The sequence below is a fragment of the Electrophorus electricus genome, chromosome 4 (genome assembly GCF_041902795.1).
Source record: "Electrophorus electricus isolate QZ-2024a chromosome 4, ASM4190279v1, whole genome shotgun sequence".
NCBI classification, from domain to species: domain Eukaryota; kingdom Metazoa; phylum Chordata; class Actinopteri; order Gymnotiformes; family Gymnotidae; genus Electrophorus; species Electrophorus electricus.
Genome location: NC_137500.1, coordinates 8680339 through 8701650, shown reverse-complemented (window position 1 = coordinate 8701650; position 21312 = coordinate 8680339). Strand labels below are relative to the sequence as shown.

Here is a 21312-nt window from a genome sequence, read left to right as displayed (position 1 = left end):
TCCAGGAAAATGAACCTTCCAGCTAGCATGGACTGGGAACAGAAGGCTTAAATGTGTGGGCATATGGGTAAGGCAAGACAGGGGGAGGTCTTAAAAACCTCAGGGCAGACAGTCATATGGTTTTAATAAACATGGCTCAAACACAGGAGGAAACTTTCTCAGAAAAACATAAGAAACCATGCCACACCGAGGGCACCAGGAAAAGCCTTGGGCCTCCTCCCTGACCCTGTTAATGTAGACACTTATAAGGCTTAGCTAGATGAGCTTATCTAAACATCAATACAGGTTTATACTCATTAACTTAGCACATGTAATATCCCAAATGATAAATACAATATTTGTGTTTTGGATACATAATAACAATTCCATAACTATTGAATCTCTCTAGTTGTAGTAGTTCTCAAGAGAACAAAATGTACCATGGGATTGAAATTGTCTTTGAGATTAATGGGAAATGGGCCAAATATTGAATATTTAAACTACAATTAGAGGTGAAAAACAGCATAATCTAACAAGGCAAAGGGTTTTCAGAGGATTATGAAGCGAAGACTCAAAGCTAATGCTTGCAAACATGCTGGTGCAGCACTCAGTCACCTTGAACTACAATAGTACCCATTAAACCTTTCCCAAACAGAGCTCACAGGGAAGACAGACACACACACACACACACACACACACACACACACACACACACACACACACACACACACCACCATTTGCATCACAAACGTGGCAATTACAGAAGCATGTTAAACACAGTGCTTAAGTTTACTGACAAAGAACATCAAAGTGTAGCACTCAAAGTGACTGATCCTGAACATGCAGGCAGACAGAACCTTCTACTCCTCTCACCATAGTCACAGACCAGCACTGAGGCGAACACTTACATGAGGGACATGGAGGGGGGGCTGAGTGTGTAAGCCCCTCCTCACTGCTCCCAGAGTGAAAGAGGAGAAGAACACAGGAGACAGGAAGAAAGGTGGAAATCCCAGCCGTACAGAGCAGTGAGTGAGCAGTACCCGCTCAGAGGGCTGGTGGTCAGCTTGTCTGCTCTTCACTCGTTCTGCTCATCTGGTGCTCAAATGCTAATGGCACAGAGAGCTGACACAGACCGTGTCAGGAGAACATGGGGAGAAACCCTGCTGTGGGCCCATGCCCATAAGGTAGGTGACATTCGGATATAGAGAAGAAAATGCCTGTTCGTGTTTAGCATTCTCCAGAATAGCAGGAAAATCCCACTGAAATGCTACAAGACAAGACTGTCATGCTAGTATTTTGAACAAAAGATTAAGGGCTGCTAAGCTTGAAATGATCTTTAACGAAAGGTATAGATAAAACATTTCTGAGTTTTTCATGTTAATGATTCTAGATGTAAATATATCATAAGATATGTGATCTTAATTGTAACACAATGCTGCTTTATAGTCAAGTAAGACAACTTGGTGAAGTAATGCTCATGTTCCTCTCTTTTGTCATTCATTGAAACATTAATGGATATATTTAGCTGATTTATTTTATAGCAGATATTGTAGGGCCTTACTTGTTCTTTTATGTAAGCTTATGTAATTTTATGGCTATCTATGGCTTCAAAATAGAAAATAGATGCCTGAGCCCAATATTATAAGATAACCAGTATGATTATATAGGTACATTAACAGATCCTTATGCAGTCTTTTATACATGACAACTGAGTTAAGATTGGTATAATCTGAGGGTACCTATCTGAAATTAAAAAATGTAAAAACAAAAATGATTTAAAGTAAAATGTAAAAAAAAAATAATAATTTTTTTTTTTTTTTTAAACTGGGAAGAAACTCTAGACATTTAAAATCTCACCATTAAAGATCACTATCTGAATTTGAACTGTTTGGACTAAGTGAGCCCTCTTACAATGAGAAGGGTGTTTGTAGTCTGCTTAGTGGAAGAGCATTTGCTTACACTATGAACTAAATTCTTCTTTGATCATCACTAGTGCCATGACAAGCAAATCAAGTTCTTGGCAGTTTGCTTCATTAAAGAACAGTGGAATTATTTTTACTTAAATTTAGTCATATATTGAAGCAAGAATACAGAGAAATAATTTTATAATAATTGTATAATAAGACAGAATGCTCATCGAAGATTTATTCTTCCTAACCAAAGTCATATCTGGGAGGCAGAAGTTCTTAGTAGTCCCACTGTCACTCTGTAAGCAGGTCAAGCTATTAATTCCTGAATCACACAGGCTGCCTTCTTGGTCATTTTATTTACAATGAAATCTCTTTCAAATGCATTAAAAGCTGAATAAGTACACCATATAAGACAATGTTGGCATGCCAAGGAAAAAAAAAATTATATATGACTATACACAAATGGTACACTGCATGAATGTGCATTAAGAGAGGATATTTACATAGGGATAATCTACCCCATGATGTGCTTCTATATCAAGGTCTTCTTTTGCAGGAGAACCAAAACCTCATGCTAAATTAGGAGAGAGCAACATGGCAGCAGCTGGAACGAATTGTGCCTTTGGTGTCAGGGTGTCAGCGACATAGCTCACACTTATAAACAGCCACACTGAAAAAAGCACCACTGGGAATAGAAACGATGTCTTAATGCTTGGAAATGACATATGCTACATTCTTGTTAAAAGAAAAAAACAGTATTATGAAAAAATGGATGCCTTGAAAGCCAAATCCTAATTCAAAATGTATGTGAAGGATTGCTGCCATTTTACTTTATGAACATATTAGAGACAGGTGGATGAGGCAAATATGAAATTTTAAAAACTGCCTGAAAGAAGTATGCCCTTTCAGAAAACAACCAGGCAAGCAACTTGAAAATGGTTTTCAAAATGGCAAAAACATTTTTGACACAAGCTTCTTCCCGGAGAACATCAAGATAGTCAAGTGAAAGCTGGTAAAGCTAGAGCACTGGATATCTTCCACAATGTTGTCTATAAACGTCAACACCAACCTACCAAAATAAAATCTGCAGCTGTATGTCACCACCAAGATAACAACAGGCAACCTACCTTCAAAAGCTAAGCTGGGACACATTTCCAAGTTTAAATCTAACTTTTGAGGAGTCTTTATGTTGAACTGGGGCACAACCCCTGAGTTTAGAACTATAGAGACATTTGTGCTGACATTTGGTAAATGAGTGAAATATTTTTGAAAATTCTTTGTCCTGAGACACCAAGTTAACTCTGTTTTCACAAGAATTTACAAAACTCCAAGTGTTACAATAATTTAATCCACTTGCACTGCATATATGAAGGATATGGCATACAGACAACCCACAGCTGCCCTTAGTTTAACTACCCTATGAAGTTCCAGTATGGTTTTTCCTAGAAGTCAAGATGAGAACAGGATGTATATACAACCCTGTGGTTTCTCTACTAATAACTCTCTTGTTAGCTAATGTTTTATAGGATCTTGTTTTTTGTCATCCTTTAGACTAACAGGACAATTTTTTTAAAAAAAAGCCTCTATCTGAGAATTTAGCTGGTAGATTTGTGTTCTAGTCATTGAATTTGCTGAAGCTTAACACCTGTTCCATATGTATCACATTAAAACATTCCTCCAAGATGAGCGTTCTCTGTTTACTCTGCCTCATTTTATTGACACATGACAGGGGAATATGTTCTAGTGCTGCTATATTACAGTACTGTATTTACCAAGGCACATCACAGTGCTGCATGTACTAAGGCACATCATCTGGATACCTTTGACTGCATCAGAGAGTGTATTAAGAGTATTTGGAGTTCCAAAAGGTCTATAGTTTGGAAGATACGAGACATGAGCAGTTGTTCATTTTGTTGGTATGAAATTAAAAAAAAAACGTGCATGAGTCACTCCACACTGAGTTTAACTACATATTATTTTTCTACAATATTGAAATTGGTACTGCCTAAAGACAATGCCTATCATTTAAAAATGAAGCCAACTGAAAATTAATGCTATTAATTGCTGTGAACTGTTAAAGGTGCAAAACATTTTCTGATTAACTATCTAGAAATAATTGTAGTGGTATTTGCTCCAGTTTGAACCACTGGAGACCTTTTGACTTCATGTGTATGGCTGAAGTGGTAATAATTACTTTAACATGTGGGTTGATGATGTGAGTTGAAGACTGTATCATTGATATTGCCTAATTATCCACAGAAACAGGTTTGGATGCGTAACTCTGACAACCACGTAGACAGAAACATAGGTATTTCCTCCCCATCTGTGCACCAGCAGCAATCAGTCTACACACAGCTCAAGCAGAAACAGACCAGACAGGCAAGGAGCTGAACAGTATATGCAGACAGAGGCTAAACGGACAACATATCAACACCTATAAAAGGAACAGTTATAAACACTACCTTCTCTACAGTAAGTTGTCATCTTTCCAGTACATCCAAAGAAGTCATGTTTTGATTCAGTGCAGGTTTGCATTACTACACATTACTATTTCAGCTTTAATAAAATGTTTACAATTTTGGCATAAATTCCTCTCATTCATTTTACCCTAGTATGTTAATGTTGCCAATTTGAAACTTTTGAAATGCAATGCATACTGATAAAATGTTGTGTCAAAGTGCATTGAGGTACAAAGGAACAATGTCTTCAACACAGATAGAGAGAAGCTTTGTTTTAAACATCATTGAGTAGGTTTCAACAGTGTATAGACAAACTATAAAATGGAAGAAGTGTATCACGTCAAGAACGCAATGAAATGCCAAAGACCAGGTTTATTTTACAGCCTGAACACACTCATTGGAAGCCCATCTTAAATACTTCCAGATTCTAATCTCATTCAATTTGATCATATTTTATTCACGCAGTACTTGCATAGAAAGTAGGCCATACGTTTTATCTCAAAACAAAACCATTTTGACTCTCCTAAGCCTGTCCAAAGGGAAAGATTTAAAGATCTTTAAATCTTGCATTACTACACTTGCAAGAACCAATACAGAAAGTCTGCCAAAGAATGAACATTCTAGCAAGACTCTTTTTGCATTCCACCATCCAATTTATGTTTTTATAAGTATTTTGTGTCTTTTACTAATGCAACCTGAAATTTATGCTCCATAGTTCATCTGGAATTATTTTTTAGTGTTATGGGGTAGGATATATAGCGCATGCAATATGTACTACCTCATAACAGTAAAAATCAACTGTTGTAATGCATTGTTGCCTGCTTTTACTTAGACCTGTTTAAAAATTTGAGCTTATACGATACTTTGCTTACTGTTAAGCATAATTTACTGTCTTTTAACTTAAAATGAGAATTCAAACATATGGTCTTGCATAAACAACTATTATTAACTTCAATTTTAAATGTTACAAAATAAAATAATTGCATTATATATAGAATAATTACAACAAAACAAAACAACCAAAAACTGTTTTCTTACTGTGACAATAATTTGTTCTGTGGAAAGATTTGGCTTGAGCCAGTTTATTTGATCTTGTTTCCCTTTTATTCAATGCAAGGACGATATTAAAGATTAACAGTATTGTAAAGATTAAAGTATTGTATGCTATGTTGTTTGTTTTTTTTAAAAGGTACCATAATCACCAATGGAACCTTGGCATGATCTGTTTTCAAGGTAAGTCTTATATAGTAAATATGCCAGTTTTAGTAGGGTAGTCATTGGTTAGCCAGAATGCTTACTGAGAAGTTCTACAGTTTTTTATTTCTGAGAACTGCTGTTATATAGGCCTAGATTACTGGGATGCCTAAAAGTGAACATTTGTTAGATTTCAATTAATCATTAATTTATTTTTTACATACATTATCAAAATTACAGCATATACAACATATATACAACATGTATATAGTTTAGCTCTATAGCAATTACTGTATAATTATGATAATGACTATTTTTATAAATGTTTGAAAAGCAACTGAACCACAACATGTCAACATCAGGCTGATGTGGGGAAGTCTACATAGTTACTGCTACTAAATTCACATGGTTACTGCTACTAAATTCTAATTGAATGTAGTGAAAGGGACATCAGACACTAAGACATACCCTGCACTTATACAATAGCATATGTACATCCTAAATTGATTCAATACAATGGCATACACTATTGCTAAGCTGCTATTTCCTTCTCTGCTAGCCAAAGATTTAACATCATTGACAATAAAGTTGATCTTTTTTAAGACTTTATTGCATTATTTCTAGCTAATTTCTATCAAGGCGGAGTACTCACACCCTAGAGAACAGCTTTGCAGAAATGCAAAATAAAGTCAATGAAAACCTGCCACAAAGCATCGCTTATAAGCACACACAAACTCACACAAATATTATATATGGGTATAATATCATCTCCACTTACAGATATTTTAATTATTTCCATGCATGGAATGTAGACATATCCTTACGGAGACATACAAAATGACCAATGCAAAATTGAAAACTTACATAATTTATTTAGCAAGTATCTCCATAAGCTACCAGATGTGTCCATCATTAATACCCATTTCTCACAATCCTGAGAAAGTGGCAAAATTGTTGCATTGTGTTCATTCAAAGATCAATCAAAGGCCCTTTAATATTTTTTATAAGGTACTATTAATTTGAAAAGCATTATTTTACTTTCTCAGTTAACTTTCATACATGGCCATTGTTAGTTCAAGCTTTTAAAGTGGCTAACTAACTGTGTTTTTTAAAAATTAGTTGATTGATTTTAAAAAGTAACAGTATGTTGCTTGTTACACATAAGTCCATTTCAAATATGAAATCATACAGTTAGTAGTTTCATTTCTGAGCTGAAATATGTCTAAATGACATTGTTGGGGCTGATTTAAACCATTACATTCAGAGAAGAACAAGTTTCTGGGGAAAAAAATATTTTGGAGAGATGCATTTCCTATCAGCTGCTATTTCTAAAGACTTGTGACAAACTAAGATTTAGCAGGGGATTTCAAGTTTTTAACTATCCTGTAAATAAGTAGTTTGGCAATAAAACAAATCTAATTTACACAATTTTACACTTCCAAAATTATTATGATTTTTCACCAAAATGTTCATAAGTTTCAACAATAAAGCCAAACTCTTTACACTCGGTTGATAGAAAGTATATCCATGACTTTTCTCAAATTTTACTTTGCAAATTTTTAAATACATCGATCTTGTCAACACTGGTTAATGCCACTAACAAAAGAAGTATGTGTTACGTTTCTAGCAAAATGCATTAGATAGCAGGATTATATTAATCATGACCAGATGTATCGATTAATGCTAAAGTGTAATTTGCCATTGATGTTTTCTTGTGTGTCAACAAGTAATTTGGCAAAAAGCACCATAAAAAATACCTTTTCATGACCCAACATGAGCCTCAACTCCTTTCCTTCCCTTGTTTGTTTTGATTCAGCACTTCGCTTTTTCCTTTAACTCTTTAATAAAGATATCCATTGGGCACATTAGTACTAACGCAGCCATAAAGAACACTCCCTCTGTGTTATTATTATTATATACTGTAATGGTTGCCATTATTAATATAACAAGCAATCTTTTGGATTATATCCCACAGTTTTGTTCCTAAAACCTTGCCAGTATTTATTGAAGACCAAAAAGGTTAGTTTTTGTATACTAGATGTTGGACTTCATAAAGGAATTGTATAAGATTGATAAATGTATAAGATTGGAATTGTATAAGGTTGATAATCAATTTCATGCACAGGACTTAAGCAACAATGCTACAAACTGAAAAACAACACAAATTGCATAACCTTAAGAACTTTTAATATTTTTAATAAGCAAATGTAAACATATTTGTGAACGAACCAGATCAGACCACTGAATGTAGCTGACAAAATAAGCACTTACGAGGTAATGGAGTTTTAGCCCACTATGGGTGAACAGAGTGCGTTAAAAATAAACAAAAACTTGGACTTTTTGCAGTTTGTTAACAGTCCATAGAAACTGAGCAGAACAGAAACGAGAGGACTAAAGCGGGGTTCGCAAGACAACTGCAGACATGTAAACACTTGTTTACAGTTAACAAAACATGAGAACAAAGCATATAAGCACTCAATGTTCTACTGTAAACAAATAAATAACTCTCTTGAATTAAATTTCTCAGAAAAAGTAATAACTGGCCCAAAACAGCAACAAATGACCAATCTGTGACTGGACAGAGGTATTTGTGTTTTAACAGACAGGGTTCTGATTGAGCAGCAACAGCAAAAAGCTCTCACAAAGAGCATGCCACAGTGGGGCTTAATCGTCAAATGGTTGACTCTTTCGCACCTATAGTCTTGGGTTGTTTGTAAATCTTATCAGCAATTAGTGTAGGGAGCCTGTTCTCAGAATATTTGTTAGGGATTTTGTAGGGCCTGAAAGATTGCAACATTGGATTGGACATTGCATCTTAAATTCTTAAACTAAGCTATACAGCCAATCACTGGTCATAAAATCATAGCCACAATGAAGAGCTAAATCGTTGCAATGAAATGTATTATTGCACTATATTTGTACATTTGTTTTTTTACTTGTAGGCAAAAATAACAATATAACAAAGGCTGAAGGCAGAAAATATTTTTTGTAATATGACTTTATTAATCTGAACTTGGCAATGTAAGCACTTTTTGGTTTGGAAGTGATCATTTTTGACTTGGAAGTGATAATTTACTACATATCCTATATTATTGGGATTGGCTTTGACTGGAAGCAAGAAGAGGTGGAATGCTGCTCACATTTCTAATTAACATTTATAAAAATCAGCTTGTTGGTCATGTTTGACCAAGTGCATTTTGAGAAATGTCTTGCAGTATGTTATGGCTGTTTTCACAGTTAAATTTAAGAACAGTTTGTTTAGAAAAAGATATTTAATTTTACTATAGTCACTGAGGGGTTTTAAATGCTGTTTCAAATGGAAAAAAAAAAACTTTGTAAAAATAAATCAATTCCATTCATCTTTTAAACACTATTTTCATATCACAGAGAAACATACTCAAAAACAGCATCATTTATATGTCCTATACAACTTGTCAGACCAAAAGCACCAGTGAGAAAATATTAAATATTACTGTGTAAAAACTGCTAAACTAAAATGTCATACTGTACAAAGATATACATACAATATACAGTCATACAATATACAGTTATAGTCATTTGTTGCTGTTTTATAATACATAATAATATAACTCTTATACACAAATATACACTTGTGTTCTTTGATTACAGGGTGCACCATCACTAATAACTACTTAACCTTTTATCATTGAAAATAAATATCACTTTAATTATTTGTCCCCCCATGAAAATAATCAGTGTTGTCAGACAACACAGTCCTGCTAATTTTCAGCTTTCATTTAAAGCCTTTGCTACCGTTTGGCTACATGTGTTTGTAATAATTCCCAGGAGGGAGAAGCACCTTGGTTTTAGGCTAATCAGCACCATGCCAGTGTGAGTTCAGCTATGTTGAGCAGGAGCTGGAACTAGTGCCAAACACTCCCACTCAAGCTTGACTCCAGCACACTGGAGTTCATTGTCACAATGCATAGGTGGAATGAAATGCCTTATAAAGACAGACCCTGAATTGCTGGAGTCCTTCTTGTTGGCTTTTCTGAAACACTTGAACACATTTTTAAAAAGCCAGCTGCTTCCCTAAATCGTATCCATCCAGTTGTTTCATGAACCTGCAATCTTCCCCTTTGTCTGCTCTAAATGACTAATGACAGTTGTACTCATTTGAGCCTCTGCGCTGTTTGAAACTCCGCTGATACTGTGCTACTGGAGGGATTTAAGCTTCTACATTCTTAGAAGCCAACAATTTCCACAGTGTGGAAACACATCAGGTGACCTGTCTTATTTACAGACAGAAAGCAGGAGGAGGAGTGAGAGAAGAGGAGATGGGAAAAAGAGTTTCTATCGTACCGGCTTCCACGGTCGCCTGTGCCAGAAGGCACTGCCAGGACAGGGCTGCGTGTTGCACTGCTCCACGTCAGGAGGCTTGTCCAGCACGTCACAGCTGTGCTCACTCAGCCTCTGCCCAGTGGGACGCTGACACACAACCATCCGCGTCCGCTGCCCCCCGTCACACGACACTGTACACTGAAGGTAAAAGAGAGGGAGAAGAATCGTTTCAGAAAGAGAGGGGAGAGGTCATGAGAAAAGGCATGGAGACATATGTTGTTAAGGTGTGTTAAACCAAGAATACAGAAAAGCCACAAAATTTCCCATTCTGTTTCAGTTAGCTTCCCATTACAAGCCAATTGCTTTTAGGGAAATGTTAAGTCATTTTTAACGGCCAGTATAATCCTTGTTTCGAAATTCTTATTTTATCTGAAGGGGAAAATGGAGTGATAATACTGCTGCTAGTGCTAGTTTCAGCAAGGCATTTACCACACAGCCAAGTTGAGGTCAAGACTGAAGTATGTGATATTTAATCAATTACAGAGTTTTAACTAAGTGCATTAACTTCAAATTTAATGCCAATGAGGACAAGAGTGGAGGACATTAGCAGCCTTTAGCTATTCCATATACAGCTCCAGTTAATCACAGTTAATGAATTATCAAATTGTAGTAGTTTTTTCAGTCATTTTGTTCCAAGCCACCAGCATCATTCATGCACTTTTCATTGTGTTTCCTATTTCTTGTTGTATTTATTGTTGTTAACGTTGAGATTTAGGCAACGGAATTTGGGTAAGTGTAAGTCGTCTTGATTACTCACTTCTCCCCAGATGCCATAGTTCCAGAGAGGACAGGGTCCTGAGTCACAGCTCTTTGACTCGCTGGGTTTGACTCTCTCGTCACAATAACTAGTGCTGTGGCCCTCCGAGTCTTGACACACCACCACTCTTCTCTGAAAACCACCCTCACACGTGCTGGAACACTATGGCAGGGCAAACACAGTCTGATTAGAAAACATACATACAAAACACAAAGGCACTTCTGCTTGCCATGATAAAAGGCAGCATTAACACAGGAACCATCCAGCCAAAAGGTCCAAAAGCATATATGAGAATGACTGGCATGAATGAGTAGATATTATGAATAGATTTTACAGTAAATATGAACAAACATCTGGTATTCTGTGTTAGTAATGACACTAATGTAGGAACAGGGCAACACTCACAATATTTTTAATGACTGTAATAAAGTCTATTGAAAATAACTGGCATTAATTAATTTATTAGAAGTGAAATTATTAAGGCTGTTAAGACAGGTTTCATTATACTGAAAACAATTTTAAATATTTACAGCAATTAGCAGATGTATCCAGTGAGAATTATATGTTCATACATATGAAAGTGGAACCCATGAGCTTAGCTGTTTGCTCTATGTGCTCTAAACCATGTGAGCTAGGGGAGTGCAATTTTACAATGTCTGTAGTTAAAGATGTATAGGCAGTAAAGAACTGCAGTGTAGTATACAGGGTTTCCAGAGAAACAATACATTAATTACAATGTAGTCCACAGGGTTTCCAGAGGAAGCAGGATGTCCTTCATCAGCTGTGCAAGCACAGTGCTTTTAGAAGAGAAGAGAAATACTCTGCTTGGACAGCTGACGTAGGGCCTCTGTCTGAACCATTCTGCTCCTTTGGAAACCCTGTGGACTACACTGTAATTAACATTCTATGTTAGAAAGATAGATTATTGCTGAAAATATTGCTCCCAAGGTTCCCATTTCTTTAATATGTCTGGGTCTGTGTGTGTCTGTGACTGTTGGTGTGGAATAACAGGAGGACATACTGATCCCCAGGGCCCAGTCCGCCACTGGTTGTCAGTGGAGGGGACATTCCAGCTGCTGTGCCCCAGATGGCTGCTTGGGTCTTGGGGGAAGTATGGCTGGTTGTTGGGCCACAGGTGGTAGACGGAGGGGCATGGGGCTGCAGCGCACTCCTGCTCAGAGCTGGGCTTCTCATCCAGGGGGCAGAAAGACTCATCCACCTGCTGGTTGTAGTTCATACACACGACCTGTCGTGTGGAGCGGCCCACACCACACGACGCAGAGCACTGGAGACAACAGAGAGATGAAGAGTAATCTAAGACTGGTCCAGTGTCCATTAGGTTGTAGCTGGCATTAAGAAATAAAGTGCTAAGTATACTGGATATGGATTGGTAAGGATGGAGAGCTGATTAATTTGAATTTACGTATAGTCAATCAATATGTCTGAATGAATGAATGAATGAATGAATGAATGACAGGAAGACAAACGCACAGGTGACCATTCTCCCTCTCTCCACTGTCCACAGGGGCTGTAGCACACCAAGGACTCTGGGGGGCGAGGGATGTGTGCACAGTAAGACTCATCAGCTACTCCGCCCTGAGCATCTCTGCAGCTGACATACCGAGCCTTTTCACCCTTCCCACAGGAGACTGAGCACTGTCACACACACACACACACACACGCACACCCACACACACACACACAAACACACACACACACACACACACACACAAACACAAACACATGCAAAGTTTACCAATTTTATTGAAATGCACAAAAATGATGAAATATTTTAAGGAGGTATTGTAATAAAAAGAAGCAGGTTATGGTTCTTTTTGTCTAAATAAATAAGTTTTCAGAAACATGTTTCAGTTTGTTTCAGCAGTATAACGGTATGCTCTCCTAGCCAACACATCATGTGGCACGGCCCGCCACATGCTGTGGGACTCGTATCTGTTGACTGTGTTGGCTGTGACTACCATGCCCCCTTGTTATCTCATACCTGAACCTTATTGTTCACATTATGTATGTATGTATATAAACCCCTGTTTGTGTGTAGTTGTTGGTTATTGTAGGTGTTAGCGTAAGTGTTCCTGCTCACGTGTTTATGTTTTGTACTCATGTTTATATTAGTGTGCTTGTTTCTCGTTCATCGTTTAAATCATGCTGTACTGATTGTTGTGTGGGAGTGCTATATCGATTATTATTTGTGCTTGCCTAAATAAATGTCTGTCTGTGTTGAGAGACATTTGTGCATCCTGCTCCTTGCACTGCGACACTCAGGCCTTCACAAGTAGGCAGAGACTAGTGTTTAAACCACAGCCATATCAGTGACAGCCACCATGACCATAACCTGACTTTTAAGTGTGTTTGTGCTTCTATCTTTTTTCCCTGAAGGTCCAAACTTGAGTTAGCCCTTGTCTCTAGACACAGATAAAAGCCCATACAAGGCCTGGATTAACAAGGATGCTGAAATGTAATGTCTGTGTTTAGAAATAGTGTGTGTGTGCATGCATGCTCATATTTGCAACGAAATACATTACACATTAGGAATGGAAATAATGTGTGTTAAAAAAGAGGCGTCTAATGCTGAGCTTTGTCATCACAGATGGGTTGATGGGAGTGTGTGTGTGTGTGTGTTAACTCACTGTAGTCCAGGACCCGTATCTCCACTGGGTAAGTGGCTGCCCATGTGCTATAGGTCGAGCTGTGCTGACTGTCTGTGGTGCGCGTGGACAGGCTGGCATCTCACACTCCTACCCATATACACACACACCCAAACAAGATGACATAGCACTCATACAGTTACAGTTTGACTGCTTGTCTATGTGCAATTCAGATTTGTGTGTGTGTGTGTGTGTGTGTGTGTACCTGACTATCTTGTGGTCTTGAGGCTGCGTTACATTCCCTGTCATCCACGGTCTTACCATAAACACCAGATACACACCTCACTGCTCGCATTTGATATCCATGGCCACAGGACACTGCACACTGTCAATACACACACACACACACACACACACACATTTCTTTCTTTTTGATTCATATCATGCAGTGTCTGGTGTCTAAACAAAGCTTTAGCACAAGATTGTAAAATTGTCCTCATTATGACAGTTAACTTTATTCTAGCACCAGTTTCATTGGAAAATCAGATATGTCTACATTAGACCACATAGATCATCCCATCCCATCCAATTCTGCTTTAAATAGAAGGAAAAGTAATACATTTTGTTATTGTAAAATCTTATCCAGAAGAACATTGGTGTTTTTGGACTTATTAAACAATATAAAGCTCAAAGAAGAATAGTTTCTTCACCAGGACACACCACGACTCAGAAGTATATTTAGATTGACTATTAGCCTAACTAATGCCTGCTTCATCGACACCACACACACACACCCCACACACATACTCTCTCTCTCTTGCTCTCTCTCTTTCTCTCTCTCTCTCTCTCTCTCTCTCTCTCAGATACATACACACACACACAATTGATCACCATCTGCCTTGACTCAACACATGTTCAGTGTTTAAAAGGCACAGAGGAAGTGCTCCAGGATGTGTTTATTTGGGCAGCAAATGATGCTTACGCAGACATTAAGCAACAAACTCCTACACATCTTCCCTACATGAAGGACCCAAGTCTTATCTATTCTATTTAATAGATGTACAATGTGATGTCTAGGTTGAGCATTTTAATAGCAACTGTGTGTGTGTGTGTGTGTGTGTGTGTTTTGGGTTTGGGAGTGGTAGACTTACATACACTCATGGTATAGATAGTTTATAGATAGTTGGCAGACTGAATGTGTGAGGTGGTGTATGTGTGTGTGTGTGTGTATGTGTGTGTGTGTGTGTGTGTGTGTGTGTGTGTGTGTGTTTGGGTTTGGGAGTGGTAGACTTACATACACTCATGGTATAGATAGTTTATAGATAGTTGGCAGACTGAATGTGTGAGGTGGTGTATGTGTGTGTGTGTGTGTATGTGTGTGTGTGTGTGTGTGTGTGTGTGTGTGTGTGTGTGTGTGTGTGTTTTGGGTTTGGGAGTGGTAGACTTACATACACTCATGGTATAGATAGTTTATAGATAGTTGGCAGACTGAATGTGTGAGGTGGTGTATGTGTGTGTGTGTGTGTATGTGTGTGTGTGTGTGTGTGTGTGTGTGTGTGTGTGTGTGTGTGTGTGTGTGTGTGTGTGTGTGTGTGTGTGTCTATGAGTGTTCTGGGAATTTGATATTGTGTTGAGTTATGGAGCACTCTGTTGGACCTGAAATCCATTTCCCCTGAACCAGCTCCCTTTCAACATCTTCATATCCCTAAAAGAGCAATATGTGAGCTAGCCCCCCCCACACACACTCTTACCGTGCTCCAGATGCCAACCTGCCAGGAGGCACACTCTGGAAGCAGACAGCTGCTGGTGGCCACAGGTTTTTTATTGGGATCACAGCGGTCATCACTGAGCCGCTCCTCCAGCGTAACACAGAACACCTGCCTGTGCTTCAGTCCACTGCCACACGTCACCATGCACTGTACACCCAGCAGAAAGCAAACGAGACACATGGTCGGATTAAGCGTGTATGTATGTCTGTGTGTGTGTGTGTGTGTGTGTAAAGCCCAATATTGTAATTATTTTCTAAGAATGTAATAATCCCGTAAATGTAATAAAAGTTTGCACTCAGTCAAAAAATGTAATAACACAATAATGTAATAATTTGCCTAATAATGAAATGCAACGACTTAACCATTATTGTAATAGTATTTTTGCCAATAATGTAATACATTGTTATATTATTGGGAATGCACTGTTTCCAAGAGTTATATATTATATTATAGTCTTTTTCATGAGATATATAATTTTTGTTAACACTTTGATTTTTAGTGTTGTAGATGACTAATAAATTAACAACAGAGTATCTGTAACATTGTCTTGAATGAGTCAGATATGTCTACAATCTGATTCATTCAGTTGTTTTCACTTTGTCACAGTTGGTCCCTCCTCATTTCCCTGTCGTGTCTCATAACGCTTTCTGTACCTGCCTACTGGCAAGTCTGGCCACACGCTCACACAACACATAACTACAGGAGGCCGGGAAGAATTTGTTTGGTTTGGTAGCCATTTCGAGAAGGTGCTGTGCTGCACTGTGAGGGGAAATCTCCTTTGTATGCTTTTCCAAAGATAAAACCATAAAGAATTCATTGGTTGAACTTAATTTTTACGACTGCTTCTTCCACTGTGCCAATTATTTTAATGCGTGACTGGCACTTCACGGAGGACTGCTTCAAAAGCCATGAACAGTTCGATTCTGCATTTTCACATCTCTGAAGGATGGCAGCTCCAACGTTGTGTGGCACAATGGAAAATCCCTCTGGCTAACTTGACAACTGCACGCCTTTTCAGCTGCAGGCCTACTTTTACCTAAAAAAGTGTGTAAATATGAATTTGCTTTTTTTGATCATTATATGTCAAACAGAGTTCAAGTGTAGATGTGGATTTATGATTACAAGCTGTAATGTTATAGTTGCAATCCACATAGCTAACCTGCTAGCAAAGTTTGATGCCCCAGTATTTTTACACATGTATTATGCTGAAGTCATGTATTATCACTTTCCCTGCACCTAAAGTACACACCAAACTTGAGTAACTCTTTTTCAGAGAAACCACTTTTATCATGTGTCTGAAAGGCCTCATTGGAATTTCGGCCATTTTCTTTGCAACAAGATGAGGCAATCTTGTAACAATTTCCATCTTGTTCTCCTACCAGCACTTAGACAACCTGCTAGCTAAGTTTCTAATGCCACCAGTATTTTTACATATGTATTATACAGAGTCCTGCATAACTGCAGAGAACCGCACGTTCATATGTGAAACCGTGAACAGCTTGGAAACTAATTATTTCTAATAAACAGACTGTTTTACACAGATGGGTGGAAGCTAACCAATCAGAGTACACTATATCAATATATCAACTTAATGTAAATAATGTGTTCACAGAACATTTTTAAGATATTTACTTCAGCGTATTCATATGCTTCATTGATATGTTGTTAATATTTTTCCCTCAATCTCACAGTCAGTGTCATTGGGATATATAGTGTTGCATACCACCCTGTTCACCTGTCAGCATTGTTTTTTTGTGACAAATGAACACAAAGTAGCAAGTAATTGTGAAGTGAAAAGAAAATGATACATGGTTTTCAAATTTTTGAATAAATAAAAATCTGGAAAGTGTGGTCTACATTTGTATTCTGCCCCCTGTTCTCTGATACTCCTAAATAACATCCAATGTGACCAATTGCCTTCCAAGGTCACCAAATTAGCAAATAGAGTCCACCTGTGTGTAATTTATTCTCAGTATAACTACAGCTGTTTTGTGAAGCCCTCAGAGGTTTGTTAGAGAACATTAGTGATCAAACTGCATCATGAAAACTAAGGAACATATAAATGTAAAGCAGGGTTAGGCTGTAAAAAAATATCCCAAGCTATGAACATCTCACGGAGCAATCCATCATCATCATCATGTTCAAGCCATCATCCAAAAATGGAAGGAGTATGGCACAACTGCAACCTACCAAGACATGGTCCTCCTCATAAACTGACAGCCCAGGCAAGGAGAGCACTACTTAGAGAAGCAGCCAAGAGGCCCATGGTCACTCTGGAGGAGCTACAGAGATCTACAGCTCAGGTGGGACAATCTGTCCACAGGACAACTATTAGCTGTGTACTCCACAAATTTGGCCTTTATGGAAGAGTGGCAAGAAGAAAGTCATTTTTAAAAGCAAGCCATAAGAAGTTTTGTTTGCAGTTTGTCACGAGCCATGTAGGGGACACAGCAAACATGTTGAACTTTTTGGCCTAAATGCAGAACACTATGTGTGGTGGAAAACTAACACACCATCCCCACCTTTAAACATAGTGGCACCATCATGCTGTGCGGATGCTTTTTTCAGCAGGGACAGGGAAGCTGGTCAGAGTTGATGGGAAGATGGATGGAGCTAAATACAGGGCAATCCTGGAGGAAAACCTGTTAGAGGCTGCAAAAGACTTGAGACTGGGGCGGAGGTTTACCTTCCAGCAGGACAATGACCCTAAACATACAACCAGAGCTACAGTGGAATGGTTTAGATCAAAGCACATTCATGTGTTAGAATGGCCCAGTTAAAGTCCAGACTTAAATCCCATTGAGAATCTGTGGCAAGACTTGAAAATTGCTGTTCACAGACGCTCTCCATCCAATGTGACTGAGCTTGAGTCATTTTTGCAAAGAAGAATGGGTAAAGATTTCAGCCTGTAGATGTGCAAAGCTGGTAGAGACATACCTCAAAATACCTGCAGCTGTAATTGCAGCAAAAGGTGATCCCACAAAGTATTGATTGAGGGGGGCTGAATACAAATGCACGCTACACTTTCCAGATAAAAAAAAACAAAAAAAAACATTGAAAACCATGTATCATTTTCTTTTCATTTCACAATTACTTGCTACTTTGTGTTGGTTTATCACATAAAATCCCAGTAAAATATATTTAAGTTTGTAGGTGTAACATACAAAACTGTGGAAAAGTTCGAGGGGTATGAATACTTTTTCAAGGCCCTGCAGCTTTCAGGGGGCTGTTATCTTACCTTTAATTGGAAATAGAACGATTACATAATGTTATTAGTTCAGTTTTCTCTATGTATTTCTCCTTTGTATGACCAAAGTAAAGTCATCTAAAGCCATTATAATATAATGTATACATGCATTTAAGTGCATTTTAATTTAATCCATCCACAATACCAAATGTTTAATGTTTGAAGTGTATAATTCTATCAGCAGCCCTCATGGTGGTGGGAGTAGAGGGATGTTTCCTGAACCCCTGAAAGGATGTGATTGTTAGATTGTGTGGGCGTTTCCTGCCCTAATGCAGCGATAGTACTTCTTAGGTCAAGTGTGAGCCTAGATATTAACAGATATTAACATAAGGCCCTAAAAACTAATGAAAACAGTACATTCCCAATAATGTAATAAGGTATTACAAATGATCAACCTTAAAATAAATATAGTAATGTAATAATAAATGTAATAATGTGTCTGTGTATATGGATTCATCCACTTACCTCGGTCCATTCACTGACTGACCACTCAGGGCAGGGCATGTCATTGCAGGACTCAGTGACAACCCTCTGAAACTCACTACACTCTCGCTCCACCAGCCTGCGGCCCAAGTTGTTCATACAATAGGAGTCTCGTGTGCGTGTGCCCCTCCCACAGCTCTTAGAACACTGCAACAGAACCTGCCTTTACAACACTGCAACAAGCACAACTTTACATAAGCTCTTTGACACTTAAAAGACTTTGGTGTCACAAAAAACTAAATCCCAAGATACCTATGACTAAACAGCATTTAAACCCTTGACTAGCTGAGCAAGCTCTGAAAACAGCTGACCTGAGACCAGGCGCTATACTGCCAGCTCTTCTGCAGACAGTCTCCATGGCAGGGCTCTCGGCTCTGGGGTTTGGTCTGGTCTGCACAGGCCCTAGCTTCCACCCTCTCACTCCCTCTCTTCACCTGGCTGTAGCGCATACACAGCACCTCCAGCGTCCGATACCCAGGCCCACAGCCAGTAGAGCATTCACTCTTTCCCACAACATGCCACCTGAGGGTGCAAGAAGATTGTTTCAGTCAATGACACTGGGTATCTTTAGGCACTTCATGAACAGTGGGTGTAAATTGGACTTAAATCTTAGACATAACAGTTAATTTACAGCCTCCAATGAATGCCTGCGAAGTTTTAACAGTATAAATGTGTGTGTATGTGTGTGTTTGTATGTGTGTGTACCTGAGTTCACAGTCTGTATTGCAGGGTTCTGTAGCTGCCCTGGGTCGAGGTAGATGTTCACACCTTTGGTCAGACACCACCAGGTGGTCACTCTTGCATACACACACCACTTTACGTCGCCGCTCTCCTGCAGAAGCACATGTGCACACATAAACATATGCACCTTGAATGACATCCACTGTATGCTGGGTTATATGTTTCATTCTGAGCCCTGAACCATCTGGTGTAGAAGGTCTGATCCAATCTGGCTGCTGCGAGAGAGGAAAGGGAGAAACTCACCTTGGCACATGCGGCTACACTCCTGCCAGGAGCTGGAGTCCCACACAAAACGGTCCTGCTGCTCCTCTATGGGGATGTTGAAGGAGTAACGCACGTCTGGGTTATAGAGGTTCCCCACAGACAGCACCTGAGTCACACCAGCATTTATGACAGCTCTATAATTTTATTCCTAGCAGACAACCCAAATTGCAAGCCTTAGACTCTGTGTGTGGTGCACCATGCTCCACCTGCCTGGAGAATAAGCTCCTCATCGATGCGCTCCGTGCAGTTGATACGCTCCACTGTGGTGTTGGAGCCACTGTACTCTATCTCTGTCCCCTTAAAGGAGATTTCCCTTTTAAACATGGACACCACGAAGTTCCCATTCAGCAGGAAGTTGGACTGGCTGTCCGAAAGAGCTAACAGGGCAGGTTAAAACCGCACAAGTAATCATGAATGCACCATAGGATTGCACCTTCCAGTGATCATTTCAACACTGTATGTATTAATTACTGCAGTTTCAAATGTAAGCACATCATTACAGTATTGTAATTCATGGACTTCTTTTTTGTGCAACTAAATAGAATAAATAGGGTTTATCATCAAATAGATGTTATGCATTCCCTATATGTGAAAGTTAAAAGGAAGTCCTGGGAATGCATTTTCCACATAGCCAATCGCATGTGGTATTATTCTTTCAAAAAACACTATATACTGAATTATTAATGTCAGACTGCACAATGAAGCAATGTGAGACTGATGTGATTAACCTGCACACAGCCACTGCAGGGTGGCTAAATATGTGTGTTTTTGTTTCCCTCTGAGATCATATTTGTGTGTGTCTGAGTGTGTGTGTGTTTTTGTTTTGTGTGTTTTGACAGTGAGAGAGAGAGAGAGAGAGAGAGAGAGAGAGAGAGAGAGAGAGAGAGAGAGAGAGAGAGAGAGAGAGAGAGAGAGAGAGAGAGAGAGAGAGAGAGAGAGAGAGAGAGAGAGAGGTTAAGGTTAAGGTACTTGGAATTGGAAGTTTGCTGGTTCAAGCCCCACTACTGCCCTTAACTCTCAATTGCTCAGGTTGTACTCAGTCATAATTGTAAGTCACTTTGGATAAAAGCATCAGCTAAATGCCATGAATGTGTGTGTCAGGTAAATGTGGATATGTGCACAACCACATTCTTGTGTTTGTTTTACCCATCACCCTTCAGCGTCAGTCACTTTGCCCTGCCACGGTGTGAACAGTTTAAGCAAACGTTGTGCTCTCCTTAACACACTTGTTCACTTTCCCTCCTTATTCCAGTCTTTTATCAACCTCTTCCCTCCATCTGTCTCTAATTACCACCTCTGTGCCCCTCATTCATCTTTCTCTCTCTCTGACACTCTGTTTGCTTTGCCTTCACCCCTATTTCCCCACAGTTCTCCCACTGTCTGGGTTCCTAATTCTTCCCTCTGTTTTCAGAGTATGGGAGCAGGCCCACGTGAGATCTACACTGACAGTCTCCTTTTCATTTTCACTAGCACTATGGAATTTATCCATATGGAATTTATGGAATTCCATAACGTATGGAATTTATCCACAATGAGAGACA

General features: G+C 38.8%; 1 protein-coding gene and 1 long non-coding RNA gene across 2 annotated transcripts in view; one reads left to right on the top strand and one right to left on the bottom strand.

Annotated features, from left to right (window-relative positions):
* The window catches only part of LOC113571825 (A disintegrin and metalloproteinase with thrombospondin motifs 20), a 77989-nt gene that overhangs the window by 11416 nt on the left and 45261 nt on the right, over nt 1-21312 (bottom strand). Inside the window, exons 17-28 of the mRNA XM_027000985.3 lie at nt 19982-20148; nt 19751-19877; nt 19472-19598; nt 19078-19288; nt 18749-18913; nt 15019-15183; nt 13533-13652; nt 13310-13417; nt 12153-12317; nt 11683-11946; nt 10662-10823; nt 9866-10042 (exon numbers count right to left, since the gene is read on the bottom strand). Coding sequence (XP_026856786.2) covers nt 9866-10042; nt 10662-10823; nt 11683-11946; nt 12153-12317; nt 13310-13417; nt 13533-13652; nt 15019-15183; nt 18749-18913; nt 19078-19288; nt 19472-19598; nt 19751-19877; nt 19982-20148 — 1958 coding nt within the window. The remainder of the gene's footprint in view (nt 1-9865; nt 10043-10661; nt 10824-11682; nt 11947-12152; nt 12318-13309; nt 13418-13532; nt 13653-15018; nt 15184-18748; nt 18914-19077; nt 19289-19471; nt 19599-19750; nt 19878-19981; nt 20149-21312) is intronic.
* LOC113571826 (uncharacterized) lies at nt 836-3572 on the top strand. The gene is made up of 2 exons (XR_003410032.3): nt 836-1163; nt 2446-3572. It is a non-coding gene; the product is annotated as an uncharacterized LOC113571826 (long non-coding RNA).